The 25,102-nt window shown below is 39.2% G+C and overlaps 1 protein-coding gene across 1 annotated transcript in view; it reads left to right on the forward strand.

Moving 5' to 3' along the window:
• The window catches only part of LOC308118268 (transmembrane protein 132C), a gene marked incomplete at its 5' end in the record, with an annotated part of 133,302 nt that overhangs the window by 70,195 nt on the left and 38,005 nt on the right, over window positions 1–25,102 (forward strand). The window contains one exon of the mRNA XM_080477618.1: window positions 17,230–17,419. Coding sequence (XP_080333744.1) covers window positions 17,230–17,419 — 190 coding nt within the window. The remainder of the gene's footprint in view (window positions 1–17,229; window positions 17,420–25,102) is intronic.

Genomic DNA, 25,102 nt, shown 5'->3' on the forward strand with positions numbered 1-25,102 from the left:
AATTCAAAAGTAAAATAAGTAAAAACTAGCCAATAACTGTGTGCCATAAAACCTCATGTTAACTACAACAACATGCAATAATAATGGGAAAAATAAGACCGTAAGAGTCCAACTTTCCACAGCCAATACATTTAGATAATTGCCAAGGAGCGTATTACATCATCATGTTAGAAGCAGTAATATATTACCATTCATCACTGTGTTGTCATTGCAGCTATCTTACGTATTCATTAATTCCGCCCACATTGTTTACTTCGGTGTCACATATGGTCAATGTCACACATCCAAACGTCATGCAATGCCAACACTTGATGTTAATTTATACTTAACAGCATGAACAGAATTCTTCTCCATGGATGTTCCTACAGTGAGCAGCAATGTACTCTGGGAAAACAGATAATTAATGACAGTGAATCCACATGCAAAAGATTTACAGTGTGAACAATAGAAGTGTTGCCACATATGTTTAAAGGCATATTTTGGAATAAGGGTTGACATTTTATCACGTTACGTCAGATTTAAAGCCACATTGATATTTGGTTTAAAATCACATGCTCACTGAGGTATCTCCCAAATCTATCAAGTTTTAAAGTTCAGAACATAAATTGTTTCTATAAATGCTTTGCAGGACCATGTATCTTGCTTAGGCACCAATAAAACAGGTAGAAAATGTTAAAAAAAGCCATGTAGTCCACTATTTTGAAATTTTGTTGGGGAATAAAATACTTAACAATACACCAGCTAATAGCAGTTAGAAATATTTATTGCATCCATACTTTTGGTTCAGAAACACCAAGATTCATATTTACATAACAGCCATCACAGTGCTCAAACAAGCTTTAATTGCAATACGACATATGCAGAATAATAATAATACAAATGCAGAATAGATGCAGAATGGAAAAACCTGTCATAAAAGTAAACATTGCAGTCTCAAATTCGAAACGGATCTCAAATGCTTTCCAAAATCAAATATTTCATTGGCTTCGTAAACCCTCAAATTGATAAAGGAGTTGCAGGATTCTCACAGGGACATGCCAGTCAAGCTCCTTATGCTGGAGCACCATGAGGCTACAAGCTCATCTCTCTTCAAACTGACATCAGCGACACTTGCTTTGTGGTAAATTTCCGTCTGTCGATAGAAATTTGAAAGTTGTACAGTCTCCTAGGGCAAGGCTGAAAGAAGTTCAGAGAAGCTGCTCTCACGTTCAAAAACAAGCATACTGCTGAGACCCTGCGGACAAGTGCTGTACGGAGAGCTGTCTATGAAGAAAAGATTTATTTTCTAGTCATTTGAATGATCTGTTTGACTGCCTGTGTATATCTCTTGCAATCAACTCAAGTTCCTCTGATAGTAGAAGAGGAGAGACAAGTAAATTGGGGGGGGGGGGGGGGGGGGGGGGGGCACCTGTGATTACGTGCTCGGCTTCCTCCGTTCGGCATGGTTCATCGAGGGAGAACTTCTTTCTTTCTCAAAGCAAGAGAAAGAAGAGAGAACGTATGAAGCGTTGGGAGCGGTGAGCCAAAGTCAAAAAGCAAGAAGAAGTGACAGAAGTACAAAGAGAAACTCAGCAAGTGCGATGCCTCTCAGGCCAGAAAACACAAAACCTAAAAATCATGCACATCATGGGATTTAACACTGGCAAGCAGAGGCAAGTAATAGAGAGGACAACTTAATCTAATTCCTGTCATCTCTGTGGATGTGTGTGAGTAACAACGAAAAGAAGAACTGTCATTTCTGGGGGAGAGTTTAAACTCCAAGGGGGAGATTAGCCAGTCACACTGAGTTGATCTTATTGTCCGGGATAAGAGGATGAGCACCACAGCTCTCTGGAGAATTTCACTAACACTCCTGCAGCTCACAGAAATCAATAATGGGATGGAAAATGGTGTTTATACACAGATTGATTGTGTTTTATCGTTTTCAACGTCTTTAGCGTGGCTTATAACAGCCAGCTGGTCCTTGAGAGGGGTTTAATGGCGACCAGTTAAAAGGTGGTGGCGGCGGTGGGAGGGATCCCGACACACTGTGTGGCTTCTCTGTCTTGAAAAAGAAATTCAGAGCTTTGAAAAAGCCAAGGTAGACTGAAGACAAAAATCATTTAATAAATTCTCCTTCACATGTTCTCTTTGCGAGCACTTCACTCAACTTCACAAATGCTTTAATGCTGCGCTGCGGCAGAGCTGACTGAAAGATAACCACTCAGAGGATGCTTTGCTTTGTAGCATTCCTGAGTTAAAAAGATAAATCTAATGATACAAGCTACCGGTCAGGCCATAAAAGAAATGTTTAAAAAAAGTGTTAAAATCTGTTCATGTAAATCAGTTTGCCCAAATCATTTTGGGAAAGTTGTAAACACCAGCTGAATCATGTCAACAGCCAAGTTTTCAAAATCAACATTTAGTACAGGTCAAACAATATCACTGAAAATCCAATATTACTTTTTTCACATACTGTATAAACTAAAAGGTTTTAAGCATCATAGAGATTGTGGTTGTGATTATTGTGCCTCAGATTTAGAAAAAGAAAAAGGGAAAACAAATGACATGATGAAATATTCAAACAGTTTAGATTAAACTTGGAGCTTCACCAAGTAAGAAGCCAACATCTTACACCTTCCATTCAGAATGGGAGAAGGACTGTTTTAAGTGTTTGTCTGATCTGCCAATCGAACATTGCTATTCCCTAGTAGGGAAATGTGGAGCAGCAATTCAGGTGGCTCATAAAAACTTTGATATTGGCTTCCTTCAAAAGGAGAGCTCAGAAAGAAAAAAGTAAAGGAACTGAAGTCACAGATGTCTGGACAGCACTTCTTTTTTTTTACCACAGCTGACCTCAAACGCGAAGGCAGCCACCGAAACATCGTTCCGTGTGAGTCACTCCATCGTTAAGCACAAGAAGTCCTTCCAAGATGGAGAGAGGATAAAAGAGGCTTCTGTAGACTCAGCCAACTCCTTATTGAGGGACTTAAAAAGCAAACCGGAAATATTATCTTCAATCAAACCTCCAGACGTGGCATTTTTAACCGACCTGACCAACATGCTGAATGAGCTTAATTTAGAGCTGCAGGGCAAAAACAAAATGGTGGTCAATACTATGAACTCAGTTAATGGTTTCAAACAAAAAAATACAACAAATGTCTTCAAAGCTGCAGTGCCATGATTTTTAGGTTTTTCCAAAACCTTGTGTCAGAGCTGGAGATACAATGGAAGCGCAACTGGAAAATGCGCAATCCACAGAGTAGACTGACAAGTGTCTGACAAACGCTGTCAAGACTTTACTTTAACCTGCGGAGGTTGATTCAGTTGTATCTAATATTGCAATATTGCTTCACCTGAACCTCTCTGGAGTGGGGGATGACATTTTGACATACAAATAAATCTATAAATGACAAAAGCAATGTTGAAAAACAGTTTAGAAAACAACAACTGACAAAATAGCTCTTGAATTTAAATGAAGAAAAACTTAAGTTGATTTAAAAAAAAGTACATTTGTTTTATGTTTTTCAAATGATAGTCAACATTATAGTTTGAAACAGGAAGATATTAACCAGCACTAAAAAAAACGGGGAGGCTAATGTCCCTGTTGTGTTGTAAGCCTGAATAAAATCACTTGATATTTTTCCCTCTGCTTTTACAATATTATAGAAATCCTCAACTGGTAAAAGGACAAAGTAACACATTGGCAACTTGTAAAGAACATTTTACCACTTGATTTGTTAAGAAAAAATTTTTAAAAAAGAAGAAAGACAAGCACCAGCTGTAAACTGAACTGTGCTGAGAATCTCTGTCATCAGCACTATTTCAGAATCAAAATAGAATGAACTGCAGGAGTGCAGGTTATTGCAAAATTGTTTAAAACATTGGTTTTTGAGAAAATAGCATATCTTTCTGATGTCTAAAGTGAGAGAAAAATACTGTGCTGACATGTAATGATTTACTGTAATTTAGCAGTGTGAGCAACACATTCAGCAGAGTAGCAGTCAGTGTTTCTCTACCCGATGGGGCGACGCCATTGAGGTTTGATTTAACTCTGCACTACAATTCACAGTTCCTCAGACATTTAAGATGGAAAAATCAGTTTGATGCGGAAAGACATACTTGTGTCTCTCTTCTATCCCGCTTTGTACAGTCACACGCAACATTTATAGTTACAGGGAATTTCAAGCCTGAACTGAATGTTTTTGGACTGCATGTGGAAACCAATCTATATTAGCACAATGTGAACATACAAACGCTCTGCAGCTCCGAAAAACCTACCTTGGAGAGATGGCATTATTGTAAGAGGAAAAGGCTGACGGTGAACATCTTTCTGAAATAGTCAATTAAATTTCAATTACATCCAAAATTATTAGAAAAACATGATAAAAAAACAGCAATATGAAGTGTGCAAGTGTAGCCGTTTCTGTCATGTACATCAATGTTTGATGGGTAAAGTCATAGTTGTGATGAAGAATTCACCTCACGGGCGAAGGCTATTCAGACCATATTTGTTAGTAAAATGCGATGTGTGCACTTTAACAGAGCAAAACAAATTACTCACCCATTTTTTTTTTTTTTCAAATTTAATTTACATAGATTTCCAGTCAAAGTGGTACCGACATCTTATTGAAGGTTAAAAAAAAAAAAAAAAAAGCGCCACTTTTTCCATACATATTTTTGCGGAACAATTTTGTGGAATTTCAACACGGTGACAGGTTATTTATAGAGGATGCTCGTCTTTGAGGAAAAAAACCTCCTTCGACATGATTAGATTCAAGTCCTAAAGCTGAGCTCACCGTTATGCGTTTGCACCATGCTAATGTTTCCAATTTTCCAAGAGAAGTCTGTCCTCCCTCGGCTGCATTTTAGGCTCTGATTGGCTTTTGTTACGATGTGGCTCAGAGTGGCTTTTGATTGGTGGATGCGCGGAGCCACATCTGTTTTCTTGCAGGAAGATCAAATCCCCTCATTTCATACACCGTTCCAGAGAAATACACAGGAAAAAGGTGGAGAAAGAAAGGAAATAGATCAGCAGGCAGTTCAAAAAGGCAAGATGGGTTGAGAAAAGGAAGAGGAATGGTAAGAAGACTATAGGGTGACGGGGGGGGGGGGCAGCGGAAAAAAAAAAACGACCGAGGTCAGGAAAGGAATGAGCATGAAAGACCACACCAGAACAAAACGGAGGGGGTTATTTCAAAAAATATCAAAGAAGAGACGAACCTAAAGGCAATTTGGGAGACGACCTGCAATATTTCGCTTTCAGTTTTTCCGCCATCTGCTCCCCCCCAGCCCGCCCTGCTCCACAGGCCTGCTGTGAGAGCAAACTAATCTGTACTGACAGGGACAGGGCCTGACGTTGAGGGCTTGATAGTTCCTGAGGGAAATTCACCCACATACATAAATTGGTTACTCCACGTTTCATCTGCCTCTTGACATGGCTTCATTTTATGATCTCTTTGATTATCTGTCTGTCATATGTCAATGTTTATCGCTCCATAAACACATCCATTCGGGATGAAACAGGCATCAACTGTACGAAAAGCCATCAGTTCCCCAAATGCTGCAAGGTTAGGATCACAGAGCCGTTTTATGAGCACCATACATTTATTAAACTCTGACGCGGCTCAGCGAATTGTCTTTGGGGAGGAATGTTTTGTGTTTTGTTTCTCTGAAAATTAATCATGATCACCCACACACAACGGAATTATTTTCTCCCTGTTTTATTGTGTTTGTCATGTCTACGTGCATCTCTGTCATGCATGTATGTTCGTCACTTGTCTCAACGCCTACAGGGGGCTGAGTAACTTTCTGCGTCTGATCATCACCTTCGGAGCTTCGGTGGCAAATTCTCTTAGTTTTAAGAAGATCTCACCGTCATCATTGGAGATTAGAAACAGATATTAGACCTGAGAAACTGAAACTCCTAATAGAGATGATTGGACTCTCATGGGATGTACACACCCGATTAAATTATGGCTTCTTCTACACTCGATTCAGGCTAAATGACCTCGTTACACACATTTAGGTTAGTTTGGACTGAACTAGCAGAATCAGAGGTTGTCGCTGCGATTGATGTACAGTGACCTTTATAACTACAAAGTATTAAGACGCAAACCGAAGCTCCCGTTGTAACAAGGTTATATTCATTTGAGATAATATCTGATTTCCCGCGATATCTTCAGACCGATTGGAATTGAAATACATTTCTGTTAGGATGGAGACAGAACACTCAGCCACACAGCTGGAGAATAAATAGACTACAAATAATTAAAACAGCTGCAAAAGCAAATCATCCGTGTCACCAGACAGAGAACGCAGAGAAATAAAGACGGTAATTACATGTGATGTACAATGTGATCTCCATTAAAGGAATAAAATCGACATTTTGCAGACTGCATTGTTCATTTTCCAAGGCTTAGAGTCCAACCAACACCACAACTGCGTGGCTAATTTTGTTATTACCCTGTGGAACAGAAAATGATACGTAAGAGCAGGTGTTACAGCGTTAGCAACAACTTTAGCACATTCCTCACACCAACAAAGACTGCAAGCTGAGGAACTGTGCAGCATTAAAGCACTGTTAATGAGTCAGAGCAACAGATTGTTCTTCTGTGTCAAACGTGACTTGAATGCATAACAGAAGAGCCATTTAAAGTTTAGTTACCTGTAAAAATACAAAGGTAGACACTGATGTGTTTGGTAACACCTTCAGCTCTAAAGAGACATGCACACACATTTTGCAAGCATACAAGCATGTGCTGCTGGAAATGACTTCCTTTTTTATCATAATTTTACAAAAAAATGTGAACCCAGCATACGCAAACCTTTTGTGATGCTAAAAAAATGTCTTGTCAGCCGAGAGAAATGACGTATTCAAATAGCTCGTGCCTTATGTATTCTCTGCTTAAGGCATGGATGGTCACTGCATCCAAAAAGCACAATTGTTATATCATAAATCATAACATTTTCATTAGAAATATATTTTTCATAGGATTATTAGACCAGCATGTCTCCAACCCACAAATGAAAATGCCATCATTTTAATACACTACATTTAAGGACAAACTGTTTTTTTTGTTTTTTTTTTGTTTGTTTTTTATTTAACTTGATGAAAATGTTTGTCTTGCCCAAAGACAATAGCAAGAACAAGCATGCAATTGTAACCCACTGAGCAATCGATACTGCCAGGGTTAATAGGATAGAAAATTTTCTTGTTTATACAAACAAAAAAAGGATAATTATTTGTATAACACTTAATGCATAAGACTAACTGTCTCAAGAGGTTATGCAGATGGAGAAAAACAAAGGGTCACGGAGGAGGTTAAAATCTTAAATGTTTATAAAACTACTGGAACGCTTGAGTTATTCATGATTCATTCACTCAGTGAGGTTTCTGAGCCTGGTGCCATCACTGCAGCTGACTATAGTTGGTTCCATGCTGCAGTTATTCTCCACTTTTGCTGGAGTGAGACGTGGTAACTTTGAATTTGCCAAGAAAATGGCAGATTTCATAAGAAGTTACTGCATTCAGTTGCTTGTTGCCAAGAACAAGTGCCAATACACAACCCCTCATGGACATATTAACATTTCAACATGACAGTTTATTTCTTTCATGTTGTTGTATGTTTTGTAGGAATCTAATTAAAGGCACTGAGGAAACACTATTGGAATAAAGTGTTAAGAAGCCAGGAAATCCTTTAAATCTATTGAAGGCATGTTTCTAAATGCATTGGGTAACATGGAATGAGCAAGATTTATGGGCCCAGCCTCTTTATGCAAGGACAGATGGACCAGTACTTGCTCATGCTGTCCATCATCACACCTACTTTGTTGAATTACTTCCAGTTGATGGACAAGACAACTGCTGTCTACCACCGTCCATACAATTTCTCCATCTGTTTGTACTTTCCTGCTGCCAACAGGTCTATGTCATACCCGTCTTGGAAAACACTTCCACACAGATGTCTTGTTCAGTTGTTGATCTGACCTCCAGTCAACCACGAATCACACAGGAAATGATACGTGCTGGGTCACAAATACAAACATCCTATCTGCAGCACTTCAAACAAACACAATCTCAAATGCTGGAAATTCCACACTTGAAGCCCAAACACACACAAAGTGTGGGCCTGGCCAAGCTTTTTGAGCCAGAGATATTATTTACATCATGTCCTCACCCTGGCTGAGAAAATGAAATGGTAATGTGCTCTGGGAGTAAATTCAGTTGTCTCCTGTCTCACATAATAGATATAACTGCACAATTTTTTTTCACCTTTAAAAGACCTGGAAATATTGGGATATTTTATGAATTGCTTTTTAGAAGAAGAAAAAAATTGCTGCTGCATCTAATTATCCTCATGATTGTACAGAGAAGACGTTTTCATTTTCACTGTGCAACTTAGCAGCATTTTGATTCCTTCAGCAAACTTTGACAAAATTGGTTACAACTGTCTTACATCACCGTTCCATTTGATTTCATCCTTTAATCATTTGGGGAACTAAGGATTAATCGTTACAGTTGGTGAATGTAATTCCGGTCTGTTAATTGCTTGATAGAAGAATGTAGTTGCTTAACAGTCTGTGGTCACTGTGGTCTGATTAATCCATTTCCAGGTCAGATGTGGCACGAGCAGCTCATGCAGCAACAGTTTAATGCAGTGAGAAAGCTGAGCTGTAAGGCAAAGTCATCATTTGGTCTATATTTCTACCCTCACTTATGAACTTTGCTCAGAACAAGAACCATCAGATTGCTGCAGATATTGGATGAGGTGTGAGAGGGTGAGGAGTTCAGCTCTTACTCATATCTGTTGCGAGGAGTCAGTTGAGGTAGATTGAGCCTACAGTTGACCTCACACAGCCAACTGGGCTAAAGGTAAACCAATTAAACCAAGATGCACTCAAGAGATTATATCCCCAAGTAAATAGACTTCTTTTATTTATTGCAAGTTCACACACACACACATACATATGCTATACTGTAGATATGACTACAGTGAATATGTGCAGCAAAATGTACTTCAATGATTTCAACACACAAGTAGTGGAAGTTAAACAGCCAACCTTAATACTGTAAGGAAATCAGTTCTCCTGGAGGAAGTGTCGGGGTCAGGGATACTATATCTGGTGTTTTTATCAACACTTTGACCCAACAGAATTAGAAGGTTTGATGGATGATCTCTTGCACATTCACACACACGCCTACAAAGCCATCTTGTTGAAGCACATGCAGAATTAAGTCTGGTCTTGTCTTTTCCACATCTGAAGACGTCCTAGGAAAAGATGGCTTGTGTTTCTCAAAAATCCCAATACGTTTCAGCTCGCCATTGGCACTGACACTGCATGTCGACATGATGTGGATACTAATGCACATTCATGCCATGGCAGATGTTGGCTTTTACATACTTTGCTAATTAACATTCCAGATGGTTGGTTTAGACTTTGGCATGGAGATGTTTATGTATGTTTTTCCTGTCAATAATCTTGCTTGTGGACTCATCTGCCCACGGCACACAATTCTACATTTATCTGGACCATCTTCAATGAACTTGAGCCCAGAATATCCAGCAGAGTGAAACTGAAGCATGACTTTTCCTTTGTATGAGACATCTTCAGGTTGGACATCAGCTTGATTTAGCAGTGTACAGTGTTACAACGTGTTTACTAAGTACTTTCAAGCTCATGGGGCTATAGTTATCCCAGCAACAAGATGGTTATTCACCTTATGCTTTAGTTTAAGGCCTTGAACATCCCGTTTGTTGAATACATGTGCTTTGTGGCCTTGCCCTACACAGACTGAGACTTGTCACAATGTTATGTATATTCGAGAGTGCAAGGCTGCATTGAGATTCATTCTTTTTGAACCTGTTTGACAATTCTCTCGGCCTATCTTTGCGCCTCAGCCTTTGTTGGATGGTCCTTTTATACCGGAGTGTGATAGCCCGACTTGTTACCGGTTCACCTGCATAAAGTGGAACGTTTCAAAGCCAACACACTCTCATAGTTTCACTTTGAGGAGAAAGAGAAAACAAACATGTCTCCAAAGCATAAATCTGAAAGCGCACAAGAGGTTGCCACAATAAATACAGTTGCACTGAATGTCTATAGTGAGGAAATCCCTACTACTGCTATATATACTGGATACAATACCCTAATACAAATTCAAATCATTTAAATATTATTAAATCCACTGTTTTTGTAATTAACACTATATATTTAGAGTCCACAATTATAAGTACAAATTAATTTTTTTTATTAGTTTCCTTCATTCCCATCCATGACTACTAATTGTCTTGGTTTGTACTTTACATAAATAAACTGCAAAGATGATAGATCATTACAATATGTTACTTCTGACATTTCAATGTAAAAATACAGATTTCAAACCTAAAAGTGTGGTCACAAACGACCAAAAAGTGCCAACAGACATGATCAATACTATGTAGTACTTCACAAATAACACATTTTACTAACACATCCAAACAATTTTGACTTTGAAGCAACATTAATGTGAGCACTGAACCATTAAACAGTCATTATCAAACAATAACACAATTCACATAGCAAGTGAATTACTGGATTAATGAACATTTTATTTTTGCCTTGAAGCTATAAATATGATGCCACTGGAATTATACTGAACAAAGTCTGTCAACCGGTTTCCACATTACATGGAAGTTATCTTGATTGTGTTCATCTTCTGTGAAGTTTTTATGACACCTCAGATTTATGGCAGGTCATGACTGCATTGGAGATAGGACTGTTGGTTATAAAACGTGATTTACACAGATCCCACATTTACATTTTTATTGAATCTATTACGGTACACTTATTTTAAGAATTGAGTAATAACTCAACGGTTTTTAATTAAATTAAATTATAAAAACAACTCTTATTGGATATAATTGAATAGAAATACTTCCAAGGGTTGAGGGGTTCCAAAGAAAACAATTGGAACCAATGTCTTTCAACAAAGGAATTCTCTGACAACCCTCCAAGATTTACTAGAACATGCATCAAACACCAACAATGATGGACACAGCAACATATAAAACCAATAGCCCAACAAATAGTCTGAACGCTACGACTCCCCACCATCCAAAAGACAGACACTTGCATGCAGTTAAAAAAAAGAGAACCAGTGTCAGACTCTTAGATGTTTGATGCGTGTGCAACTTTAGCATCCAAACGCACCTTGAAGCCTGCTTTCCAAGATAAAAATGTGTGTGTGTGTGTGTGTGTGTGTGTGTGTGTGTGTGTGTGTGTGTGTGTGTGTGTGTGTGTGTGTGTGTGTGTGTGTGTGTGTGTGTGTGTGTGTGTGTGTGTGTGTGTGTGTGTGTGTGTGTGTGTGTGTGTGTGTGTGTGTGTGTTGTAGACCATGTATTTCACGAGCATAAACAAGGTTTGAATTGAATCTAGTTGGGCAGTGAAACGACTGGAAATATTTATTTAGTAAGTGTGTTTGTTAAATAAAACTTCAAGACAAGATATCTGAGATCCTGTTTTTATTGCATTTGCAAAACGTCGTGACTTTTGCAGAGATGAGGTTTGTATTAATCTAATTTACACACACACGCACACAGACGCACACACACACTCTGCTGGACTCACTGTCAATTCACTGCGTTGAAATAGATTCGGCTCTTTGATGTATCATTGTTGTCAGTGCTAACCAAATCACTGCTGAGCATGAAAAGAACCCCTTCGGGTCTCCAAAAGAGACAGCAGACTTTTCTTTTGCTCCCTTTCTCTAAACCAGATATCCACAGAGGTGTTAAGAGTGAAGAGGAAAACATGACTGCATGTTTTACAGAGCTTTGGTGTTTTCAAAGATCCATTTTTATTGTCCTGTTTTTTTCGCACAAAAGGAATTTCATTCTCGTCATTATCTTTTTCTCCATTTTCTAACGCTTCTTTTCACTCTGAGCTCTTTGTTAAGACAAAGGTGTGTTTGAAATACATCTTACCGGATGGAAAGAATGCATGTTTTTCCCACTCTTTTTGTATTTTTTTTTTTAACCTTGCTCTGTTTGTGCTTTTACCTCCAACAATAGGACTGACAAATGGAGATACCTCAAAAGCCTCCCCAAAATGACATGACCGATTTTCCACCTCATTTCACCACAACAAACCTGCTATGATACCTAGGCATTGTCACTATTCATTTTTTTGGAGTGGCACAGTCAGTTCTGTGGTCTTAGTAGAAATTCCTGCTTTTATTCAAGCTCTTCAAACCCTGTTTCTACTCATTTTTCTTAACCGCGAGTGTTTTTCGTTTCGGTGTCCACTCCTTGCTCCCGTCCCCGTCCACGACACAGGGTGGGAGAAGTGATAGTTGCCAGTGAGTATATTAAATTGTATGGTAATCGTGCCAAGAAAAGGGCACACAGTGCCGTTATGTTTCTAATGAGACATGGGGAAGCAGCCTGACCTCTCCAGCTGGTGCGCCGCAGACATTCATCATCCCAAAGACGAGCTGGATGAAGGGGTGAGGAGGATGAGAGAGAACGAGAGAGAGAGAGAGAGAGAGAGAGAGAGAGAGAGAGAGAGAGAGAGAGAGAGAGAGAGAGAGAGAGAAAGCACTGCCCTCTATTGAAAGCAATGTAGCACTGCGGGTCAGCAAGAGGGAAAAGATAAAAAGGAGGAAGGGTGAGGAAAAAGATTAGGAGAGGACGCAATAATACAGGCAACGCGGAGAAAGACAGATTGAATGAGAAAAGAGTCGTATTGTGGTGTTCAGCACTGAAGCGCTGATTGTTTGCAGCTTCATTGAAAAGCAGGACTGTCTGTTGCAGATAATTGATTTGGCTGTAATTGTACACCATGAGTGCAAACCACATAATCACTGCAGTCACTACCCCTGAGCCCAGCGTGTTGTCAGGGAGCAGAGGATACTGTGGCTCTGCTTCACTCCAAGCATCCCTCCCCTCCCAAGGAGGAGGAGAAAGAGTGATGGATGTGCATGGATGAGTGATTGATACTCGCATTCCACAGGCATGAAACCAAATACAACTACAGTCTAGAGTAAGGGCTATGTTTGCAATTATTGCTCTATAATGCTTATGGTGGTTCACTGAATGAAAAAGGATTTCAATAAGCTAAAAAAAAAATTTATTAATTGCATCCTCCATAAAAGTATGATTTTACTAACATTTGGCAACACTGAATTTGAAACTATAGCTAATTCTCATAGATGTATTTTTCAGACGGTGGGCATTTTCCAAATCCAAAAGTCAACAGTGTAAGAAAAGAATATAATTTTAATTCAAACCATTCATTCAATAGGGGAGAGCACAGGATGCTGCAACAAAAGAAAAGTAATCAAACTGAAAAGAGAGAGCAGTTTATTATTTGGCATCTTTGAGAAAGTTGGAAGAAATGGCTTAAACTGAAAAAACTTTGAATCACGTCAATTTCTAAAAGCCATTGTTTTTTTTATAATGTCAGAGTGTGAATATTACCGACTGTGATGTACTTTTGAAATGGCTGAAGAGGCAAAACGCACTCTATAAGTTCATTTACTTTAAGCCATTGTGTGTGTCAGTAAGCATGCCATAGTTTTCCCACTGCTCGAAAATGAAATAGTAGAGTGTGAACTTTCTATCAGTGTTTCCATTTTCTCCCTTACCGGCAAGTGCAAGCAGCCCTATAACGTTCAGAATCTTTGTTCATGTTGTATTATATCAACATTGGCATATTCCAGCCATACATATATATTATATCCTTATTAAGGCCAAATACAAGGTATATGGCAGGTTAAAATCCACCCTTGATAGGTATCCAGTATCACAAACTTCTGCTACTCTCAATATTTGACTCACCTGTCCGACGCATGCAATCAAGCTACTTCGCACTCACCAACCAAAACAGTAGGTATACCTTGCTAGTAGCAAGTCTTCAGCCTTGGTGGATTGATTCAAAGTTTACATTGAGGTGCCAGTATTGCAAATTTGCTGCAGATTCTTTGACTGATAATCCTTATTGGGAATATTCTTCTCCACAACATCCCAAAGAGGCTTTTTTGGATTTGAAATCTAGTCAATGTAGATGCTTTTTGAATCCACTGAACTAATTGTCATGTTCAAACACATATGTTTGAGACAATTAGAGGTTTCTTACTTGGTGTATTACCCTCCTATGAGCTCATCAGAAATTGGGTACAACTTAGTCATAACAACCTGGCTGGAGAGCTGTTGTGTGTCGCTGAGCTGTTCTTAGACCAGCAGAGGCATCCACCTTGATCCATCCTTGCCATTCTCCTCTGACCTCTGGCAATCAACAAGACAGAGAACTGCCATTCATTCGATATTTTGTCTTTTTCAGACAATCGTCAGTAGGCCCTACAAATGGCTGAGCATGAAAATCCCAGTAGATCAGCAGTTTCTGAAATACTCTGTCAGACACCAACAACCGCGCCTCATCCAAAGTCATTTAAATCTCCTGTCTTCTCAGTTTGAACTTTAGCAGGCCATCATGCCTAAATACACAGAGTTCCTTCCATGTGAGGGACTGATTAGCTATTTGGGTTAATGTATCTGTAATAACAGGGTTATTCACCTGTCTGCCTTCACCCACTTCAGAAAAAGAGAAGTAAACTGTTTTTGGTCAGTTTAGATAATTGCAGGTTTAATGACGACACACAATCAGTCAAAAGCATTTCTTCAGACTGCAGTAAGAATTCAAAGTACTGGCTAAAAGCCAACTCAAACTCCAGAAAAGCCCCAGCGGCCAGAAGTTTTCTTGTGAGGCCACAGCACCAGCCGCTGCTCCACCAACTCACACAAAGAATCAACATCGACAGAATCATTGGGGGTAGATTTTAGGACTGCTGTAATGTAGCTGGAAGACACCAAATGACAGCTGCAAAAGTAGGCACTACATAATTTGACAGCAGCTGGAATCATAAAGGAAAAGTTACATATTTCATGTATGGTAATTGAGGCATATTTTTTACATCTCGCTAAAGGTCTAAATGAATTTCCAACCCAAATGTTTTTTCTTGTACCCGGTAAGCCTCACATATAAATCCCGCCTGAGGATATCTATGTTGACTCCAGTGTATTAAACTGGGAACACTCACACACATCAGCAGCCGGTCAATCAAGATAACGACTTCAAGTCTGGTCATTTTCACTCCGTTACATAAACTGTGGACAATACGGTATGTCTTTGTATTGAAAGACCTTTCTGGAATAACTCAACCAACTAGCCTTAATGCTCATATCCACCACTTCAGTTTTACCCCACTACCGAGTCACAGGGTCTGAGGAGGTGTGAAAATGAACCATTTCAACAAATCGAAGCAAGTCAAAACTATTTCCAAAACAAATGGCCAGTGTATGTTTTATAACATTCTTTAATGATGAATAAAAATTGCACTTTGAGACCCTTCTCATTCATGCTTGGTGTTCTGGTGAGTATTTCAAGGCAGCTAGATAGTGTGGCATTATCTTAAAATCAATGCCAGCACCCTTCATCAGAGCGGAGGGATACGTAACCCCCTGCAACAATGTGACTCATGGGTTTTTGATGATTTTTCCATGATGATGCAGCTCAGACACAAAGGAATAGACTGCTTGTTGCAGTGATGAATTCATCATTGCAAAGTGGAAATATGCCCTTTCAACATTATTTTGGATATAATTGGGGGAAAAAAAGCAAAGCCGCATTTGTCTGTTTGCTTTTTGTTTGCAGGTAAAGACATCTAAATGCATTCTCGGTTAAAGATATCCAGAAGGTGAATAATTTCATACAGCTTCACTGCCATCTGTGCTGCACTGCACTGCAGCGTACCTGTAATATCTCTTTGTTTTCAAATACAATAGCATCTCCACAGCACTCACCGTGTGGCCAGATTCACACCGACATTCACCTGCGATCATCCCGCGCCAAAGCTTCTCACCGGTCCTCTGGAAACATGTTTAGTATAATTCAGAACATTACCAGCTGAAAGTGAAAAGCTTCTGCTTGACCTAGAATTGCTACTGGAGCTTGTTTTCCTCTGCAATGATTTTCAGCATCCGACACTGGTCTCCTTTACACTTCCTCACCAGAATGGATCCTTAAATCTGCACTTTGATGTGGAACTGGCACATGAAGGTTCAACATAAGGGGGGAGGGGACTTAAAAGCAGGCTTGGCCAAAATATGTTCAAGGAAAAAGTTGGATCTTACCCTTAACAAGCCCCTCCTCATGCTCATTTTGGGCTCTCTCCGGGCGCGTTTTAATGGTGCGACAAGGAAAACAACAAACATGCGGCTCCTGATGAGTGGAATAAACAGCATAGTGTACATATCAAAAATAGCTTCTAAGGATAAAGAAAACTGTATTTTTCCACATAAACCTCGATGCTCTTTTACTCTATGATATTACAGAAAGTGTTTTGCAACTGCATCTCAGCCTTTGTTTTCACTGTCGTCAAAAGAAGCAGCGTTCCGCAACATGAATGTTTACCTCTGTGAGGCACTTCTTGCTCCCCAAGTGTGAATTGTGTTTTTTCGAGACAGTGTGCACCGTATATTTGCGTCTGCATGTTGGGAAAAGGTGTTGCATCGAGTTTTGACTGTGACAGGGAACACCTGAGGGAGAGGGAGCTTGATCAAACCAAGCATTCAACAAATCAAATAAGTTTGTGAGATATTATTCTGCATTCATTCTCTTTTTTTCTGCTTTGTTTGCATCTCCATCAGCTGAGAGAAATGATTTGCTTGGCTCTGGAAATCCATGCAAGGGAGGCACAATATTGCAAAGAAGGGGGCAGGAAATAAATAGCTTTTTTTTTTTTTTTTGCCAACATCGCTGTTTGCGTGGGTGAGAAAAGGAATTTCAGTGATGCTGCAATTAGTTTCATAATAGATTTTGAGATGAGGGAAACCTTAAAGACATTTTTAGGAGAAATACCATATAACTCATAATACTGCCCAGCAATCCCAGAAGCAATTGTATTTCCTTTACACATGATTAAAATGCACAATTAATTTCACCCCGGTGATGTGTGATCCGCCTCAACGCGCCTTTTGTTTTCCTTCATTTTCACTCCCTGCTCGGATTCCTGATACATGCGTATTCACATTATCTCCTCGTGTTATTTTTGCTTTCCTTTTCCCAAGCTTGGCCTCATCTCTTCCCATGCTACATTCTCATATTTTCTGATTGCTACCTATCTCTCCCTCACAATCCCTGCCCTCCCTCTTTTTATCTAAATCCACTCCTGACACACATCTTCTCTCTCTCTCTCTCTCTCTCTTGCAGAGTGGAGGCAGTGGGATACCAGCGAGTGCTGCAGGTAGACCTGGAGGTGAATGGGTTGATGGGGACTCAGGGAGGCAGAGAGGTGACATGGCAAGTGGAGTATCCACTCACCCGCACCCTGACCAATGAGGTGCAGACACTGATCCGCCTGGCACCGCAGGACCTGGGTGGCATCGTGCCACTCGCCATGGTGAGGAATAAGTTTGTTTGCAGTGGAAGTAGGAAATTTCAATTCCGATGGTGATTTTCCGTTAAAAATCATAAACACACCGAGCGCAGTTCTGCATAAGTAGCTGATCAATATCAGACCAAATCCCCAGCGGTGGATGATTTAACACCGGGGGTCTGAAGCCAAAAGTATAGATTGCGAAATATAGTTACATCCAGAGGGGAGACCTTGCTGAATCCTCAGCTGTCTCACATAGCTGTGTCATTTGCATGGCATTTCTGTGTCTGTCGCAATCACCAAAACTGTATGATTGTATTAGTGTCTCATGTGACATGCATGCATATTTCAATCCAAAGATATCTGTGAGTTTGCAATTGTCATACAGTTTTTGCAAGAATGTTGCACAATGTACCAAATTAGTGACATTCCAAGTGTAAATTGTCACTTGTTCTCTAAATAGTCATGAGTTGTCATGGCCCACTGAGAGAGGAGGTTTGTAGTCACACCACCTGTTCAGCCAGAGCAAAAACTCTCTCTCTCTCTCTCTCTCTCTCTCTCTCTCTCTCTCTCTCTCTCTCTCTCTCTCTCTCTCTCTCTCTCTCTCTCTCTCTCTCTCTCTCTCTCTCTCTCTCTCTCCTCTCTCTCTCTCTCTCTCTCTCTCTCTCTCTCTCTCTCTCTCTCTCTCTCTCTCTCTCTCTCTCTCTCTCTCTCTCTCTCTCTCTCTCTCATGATTTGAACCATTTCTTTTTTTCTCAATAGATTGAGAAAGGAAAGTGCATATAGGTGCACAAAACAAATGAAAGTAAAACAAAAATGTGGCCAATATTTTGGTCATTGCACTGCCAAGTGTCTTAATATTAAAAGATACTGTGAAGCATATTTGGGAACCGTTCAGAAAGTCAATACAATTAACGTTTTACCTTTGTCAACAATCACACACCACTGGAACCCTGGATTTTCTTACACAAGCAGTTGGAAGACAAATAGTCATTGAATAATCCTTCCAGACTGAAAACAAGTTACAGGAAGAGTATTTTAATAATACCAAATGTGAGTGAGTGGAAGGTGTGTGCTGTCCTCATAATTCCGTTTACACTATTGCTCCAAGTATTTAAATTCACATTACATTGATTTTTGTATTAACTTCACCCTTCAGTTGGAGGGCACACAAATGCAGAGGTCTGCAATGGCAAGGAAATATGGCATTAATCCAAAGCAGCAGTCTGTTGAATCAAGATCATTTCAGCTTAATACAAAAGGATCACGAAAGCAGCTGACTGGGTGAAAAACAACTCAACCTGATCAAAAATGAGATGGCCCGAAAGTGAAAGAGAGAAAACACCAGCGCTAATGGAATAGAACACAATTAAACATCAAGCTTTTGTCATTCATCCAGGTTGATCATTCACTTTTTTTCTCTATTCTTTTTGAATTATTCTACGTTCCTCTGATGATTATGTCAACACGTACGAAGTCCCGTCAATGCAAAACAATTGCTTCATTACTGCGACAAATCAATAAACAGGTCTAAACCTTTTTAAGCTGATGATACAAAATGGGCATTCGAGAGTGTGCTATCAACTTTGGACCCTGGGACTTTTCACAGGGGTGGAGGGGTTTGTTTTGATAAAGAAAAAGTCCCTCTTTGCTTCGATTAGCAATCTGGCTTCCGACAGTTTCATTTACGCCTGGTATGATGCTGCCTAATGTGACGGCGCTCCTTAGCAAGCGCTGCTGAGATTGAAACATGAAGCACGGCCTTATTTAAACAGGCTTCTAATGAAGAGATCTAATCCAACAGCACATTGCTTCCAGGGAACGGCCGCAGCTAAACTCAATGATGCCACACGCTTGTTGAAACACTACTGATCTCAAAGCAGTAGAACATATGCCTGTCTTTAGAAACTTTGATAACTTCTCAATTATTATTTGGCTTTACATACAAATAGGACACAATTAAAGCAGTCGCATACTAAAATATACGGATCTCATTAGATTGCAGTAAATTACATCAAGGTTAGTGCCCCAACCTGGGGGGTCCTGTATACCCTTTGGGTGTTTTTTTTTTTTTTGTGACTTGACGCCAGAAGATCATATGAAGACATTCTCTAGTCCACACTTGGAAAATTCCACATGTTTTCATTTTGAAATACCCTGCCTCAGTGGGTGTGTCTGTCAGCATTTGTCTTCACTATGATAAATCAGAGATCAGAGAGAGGTGAGACCCCAGAGGACCCCTCAGCCCCTCTTAAAAGGCAATCTCGCAGCACTCCAGGAAGAAATGGTTGGGGACCACGGCTCGAGCATACTTTTTTGTTTTCCTTTCCAAGTACCCAGTGTAGGTCATTGTGTAAGCTCTATTTATACAAAGTGCCCCAATTTCAGGACACTCTACAGGACACTGATCCAAAACATAGAGACAAGGCAGCAGTTTCTTTTTTTTTCTGTTCGCTTTGTTGTTTTTCTTTACAATCAAACTGTGAAATGCTCTTGACTGTATGAGTCAGCTGACCCAAATCCAACTGAGCATATTTTGCACTCAGTCAAGACAAAACTGAAGGCAAAAGGCAAAAACTGTTAGTACCAATGCCATCTGATGTCTCAGTCATTTTTCATGCTAATATTAGAAGTTATATTTTCAATGTTTATCTCCTTAAATTGACTTAGCATGGATAAATGAAGATCATATTAAATTACACAATTAACATTGAGTATAGTTTCAGTGTGTTCCATGTTGAATTCAATGTGCAAAACAAATGTTTTATTTAATGGCAAAATTGTAGCAACAATGAAAATCTGATGAACACAGAAGAAAGATGTAATAAAATAAGCCTTACAAATAACAAGGCTTTGGTAGGATGAGCTGAACGGCTAAAAATAGGAGGGAGATAGTCTGTGGTTACTAGGCAATTCTTTTTAAAAAAAAATTTGCTGAAATACACGGTGACATTCACTTCATCGAAGAATTTCTATTCAAAGAAATTGAATTGTGTGTGGGTTTCCCTCACAAACACTAATCATTACGAAAGCAGGATAATCTTTTTGATGACTATAACAGCGAAACATTTTTGACAAGGATCTAAGACAGGGAATTTAAGACTGGTTTTCCAGAGTATGAGGAGTGCCTCTTCTTGGTGCTGAGGAAAGGAGTGCATAGTGGTGGAAACAAGAGGAAGATCTAAGGTTCATGAGGACTTAATTTCTTTCTTTTTTTTATATACTGCTTTATACAGCTGAGGGTCGATCAAAGAGCTGTGGGCAAAGACGACAGGGTATACTCCGTTCAGGTCGCCAATCATTCACATAGTAAACATCGACAATTACACACGCATATTCACACATAGTTGCAATCGTAAGACTTTGGACTGTGGGAGGAAACTGGGGAAAACCTGCACAGGTAGAATATGCAAACTGCACAGAAAGTCCCCTCCCCAAGACCTCTGTGGGCGGAGGCCTCATCCTCCCACACTGTGAATACCCCTGGTCTAACAGCGCCTCAGCTTTCATATGGTTTATGTGGTTCATTTGTTTCCAACTTTGACAACCATGTCAGAAACGTGGCTTCATTCACAGTGATAGCAATAAAAGCGATAACATAATCACCATTCAGACAGGCTCCATCATTTTGAACACAAAGCTTGCACTTTTAATTTGTCAGTAAGCTGGTTACCACAGCACTCAGTTTGCTGACTGAGAAGTTAATTGAGTTTGGATTCAAACGGTCCAAATATGGCATAATTGCCAAGTGGCTTTAGTTTGCTAATTGCATTATGATAATGACTACGTAAACACAATAAATTGTTGTGTAATTGTTTTTGCAAAAACGAAAGGGAAATCACAGAGTATGCTGCGTGGAGATAAGAGAAGTTTTAATTTTTCACACTGATAAAGGCTACGTTGAAAATAAAATGCCTTCAAGCACTTCATAAAGTTTTATTATAGTAATTTTGTGAGGTAGCAGTTCACTGCTGATTTACGCGTTCTGGCCACTAAAGTAGCCTTGAGATTGTGACTACATTTTTCAGCTTTTAATGTTCTATTAAAAGTGAGTATATAGTGAAGTGACACTTTCCTTCATAAATAAATGAACCAACTTGTCTAATGCACATAAGATTGACAGGTTTGTGGGGAAAGTGTTGTCAAAAAATAATGAATGTGGGAGGATTGGCAAATTCACTTAAAGAAAAAACAGAATATGAGCCATATAGTGAAAATGTAGTTTTTTCTGTTGCACTGATCATGAAAATGTCTTGCATATTATGAGTACAATTATTAGACGGCCTTAGTGTTTGTCAAATCAAGTCAACTTTATTTAAATAGCATATTTATAAATATTTATAACCAAACAATCAAAGTGCTTTACAGTTTAAATGAAAAATAAGACATAATCTCTGAGGAAATATACAGAGTAAGGTAAACAATGCCATATATCTTCAGTAGCCACTTGAAGGTATCATATTTGGCAAATCACATGGAACTTATCATATTTCACTGTATTATTTCAACAATATTTCATATGGGTTGGCAACAGGGAAGCACACAAATCAAAAAAAATGACCAAAAACAATAAAGTCAACAAACTGTTTTGGTTATGAGGTGTTATGGGTGGGAATGTGGATAATGCGAAACATGTGAAAAAAAAAAAATAAGTATAAAAAATGAAACCTGGCGCAGTTTAAACTTCATATGTCATAAATGCCATGTCATATGTTTACCTACAATCTTTTGGGCTTAATCTTTTGATGCAGCTACCAAAGTTGTGTCTATCCTACAGGATTGATTTAAATCCCAAAACACAATTTAACTGAGTGTACGACAACATAAGCTTAGTCCTAAGTCCTCATCACAAATTATGCTACAGTATGTACCTGGGTCACATTTATAAGATGGGAAGAAATGGGAAGTACAATGTACTGCTCTAATACAAGAGAAAGGGCTGCTCAAATGGAGAGTTCAAGTTCAGAAATCTTTTGAGCTCTTAGTTTTCAATAAGACTAAAAATGCATGAACAACAAGCATCTAAGTCAGATAGACACATTTGAACGACAAACTTTTTGTAGAACAATCTGGAAAACTTGGACGACAGTACAGGTCAAGCACTTTTGGTTGTATTTCAGCTATCTTGTGACCTTTGACCCCATAAAATGACCCCAAAAAGACAGATTGCTTTTTTTTTCCTGCACTTGTCTGCAAAATGAATCAAAAAAAAAAAAAAAGCACACTGCCAAAGTCAAAGAAACTGCAGTACGAGAAGTGAAACTACAGATTCACTTTCTGTTTCCATCCAGAAAAACTAAATGTATTCATGCAATGTTTTGTATTCATATGATCTGTTCTGTCTTCATTATCACTGCAAAAGACTTCTGTATTCTGATGTGGCTGTTGTTAATGATGCAGTAGATGCATTATTCTCTGCCGCTGTAATGCACAGCGATTTACAGATCACAGCTTCAGCCCACATAAACCAAAGCATCACCTCAGGTCTTTAAGACCGACCACATTGACATATAGGCTCCCACACATTTGATGTTTAGTTTTTGAAGTCTGCAGTTGAAAGAACTTCTGAAAACACATTTTCGCTCCATGAGCCAGTTTGTTTTATTTCTTGACCATTATTAATTCAAACGTTCAGCTAAATAGCATTTACACAATATCATTTTCATTATTCATTGAGTGCCTATAAAGGGTGTGCATGCTCTGACAGTTTGTATTGCACTTTAAAACCCAAGTAATAAATTGAAGGCCAATAAGTGGGAGTCAACAAATCCTTTGATTAAACTGGGTGTTAGTAGCTGACATCAGTCTTCACTCCTGCGACAGAGCACACACTGCAGGTAGACACCAATCATTCCTGGCACTCAACTCTACTTGTCTATGTACAAAATGCCAGACACCTCTGTTCAATAAAACTCTCATCTTTCTGTGATCGCTTTTGGCCTGCACTCATTCACTCCCACAGAAAGACACACAGATGCTCACACTTGCAGAGCACCTGAAAGTCTGGCAGACATAACACGCAGAACTGATTTTACTCCAATTTCATGTTTTATCCTGACAAAAGAAGAGTGTCTTGTAGGATAAGCAACATGGACTCTGATTACTTTGTTGATAGAACAAAGACAGCATGTGTACATGTGAAACAATGTTTAATCAATAGGATATTGCTGCGTATGCACATACAGGTAGAATGGTAGGCAACTTTACACACGACCCAACGATGAGGCAAATTAGATTTAAAAAATCATCAACCTCATATGTTTCTAGTAACCACAATCGAACAATGCAGCCACAGTCAGAAGTAGATTGTCATTTTGCAGCCTTAAACTAAGCCCATCATTCCAACACTGCGCCTTCACTAACATAATAGGACTGAGTAATTCGCATTGTCGTACGATCGATGACTCACATGTCATCCTAATTTGATTTTTTTTTTTTTAGTAAGCCTTTCCAATGCTGAATGCGCTCCAGAAAACATTTGTCCTCACAAATAATTTAATCTTCCATTTAAAATGAGTGGACAAAATCTTGGGCACTTTGATGAGATGATTCATACTCCTTTCCAAAAGGAGAAATTTAAGTATTTTCATAATGTATAATTATACTCAACCGAAAGACTATGGTGCTATTGTTAGAAAATCAATGAATGTATCAGAGCACGTTCATTTATATAGGAAACAAATGATATCTTTGGTTTTTTGTAGGGGTTTAGTTATAGATTACTGAGTTTGTTGAATTTAAGGGTTTTTGCATGTTTAAGCATTAACCCAGTGTCAAATCAATATGTTCAAATGCCTCGACTACGAAAACACAGTGTGTTAAAATCCAAAATACTGTACAAAGAAAGCTTGTGTAATATATACCAGCACAATGTCACATAGCAATATTAAAGAATATTGATTGTTCTTTATATCAATAATCAAGAGAAAATGAAGCAGCATATGATAAAACCTGGAGCCAACAAGGTAGACAGAAAGAGAGAGCGTCAAAGTGTTTCATTTACAAGCTTGAACGAAAATGCATACGGAGAACACGCCGGCTGAGAGCGCGCCACTTTTACTGCATCCGCCCATGAATTTTTGATCTTGCACTTGCCGCACTGTGCCTCTCTGTTCTCTCATTAGAAGAGACAGCCAGTGTGGCCCTCACAGCTCTTTACAGTACATCCCAAATGCTATCATTACCATTTTATTCATAGTGTCGGAATCTCGCTCCATTTCAGACTCAATAACATTAGCTTTGTGCTCACAGTCCCATAACAATATAATCAGGCCCATTAGCAGAAAGCCCTGCATGAACTTTTTTGTGGTCACAGTCAAGGACCTCAGTCTAGAATTACAATAATTAGACCAAACCCTGCTTTCCCAATTGTGTATATGTTTGACAGATAGTCATAGGCTAGGGCAACAAAGACAATGGGATTAATAAGACGTTGTGTCCTCTTGTGGGAAACGAAGCAAGATCTATAAAACATCCACATTGCTATCACAGCGTCAGGAGCAGCCGGCAGTACTTCAGCAGGTCGGTCGGTCAGTGACTCACTGTCACCAATAGTAGATGCAAACCGTGTGACAGAGTGCTAATAGGGTGTGCAGTGAAGGTATCCACTGGCATGTTAATGGTCTTCAAGGCAGCATTAGCCATCTGCATGCACCCATAATGCCCCTTATAGCTTAATTAAGACCTCCTGTGTATATATGGGCCTCT

This window comes from Lipophrys pholis, assembly GCF_963383615.2.
Source record: "Lipophrys pholis genome assembly, chromosome: 12".
In the NCBI taxonomy this organism is placed as follows: domain Eukaryota; kingdom Metazoa; phylum Chordata; class Actinopteri; order Blenniiformes; family Blenniidae; genus Lipophrys; species Lipophrys pholis.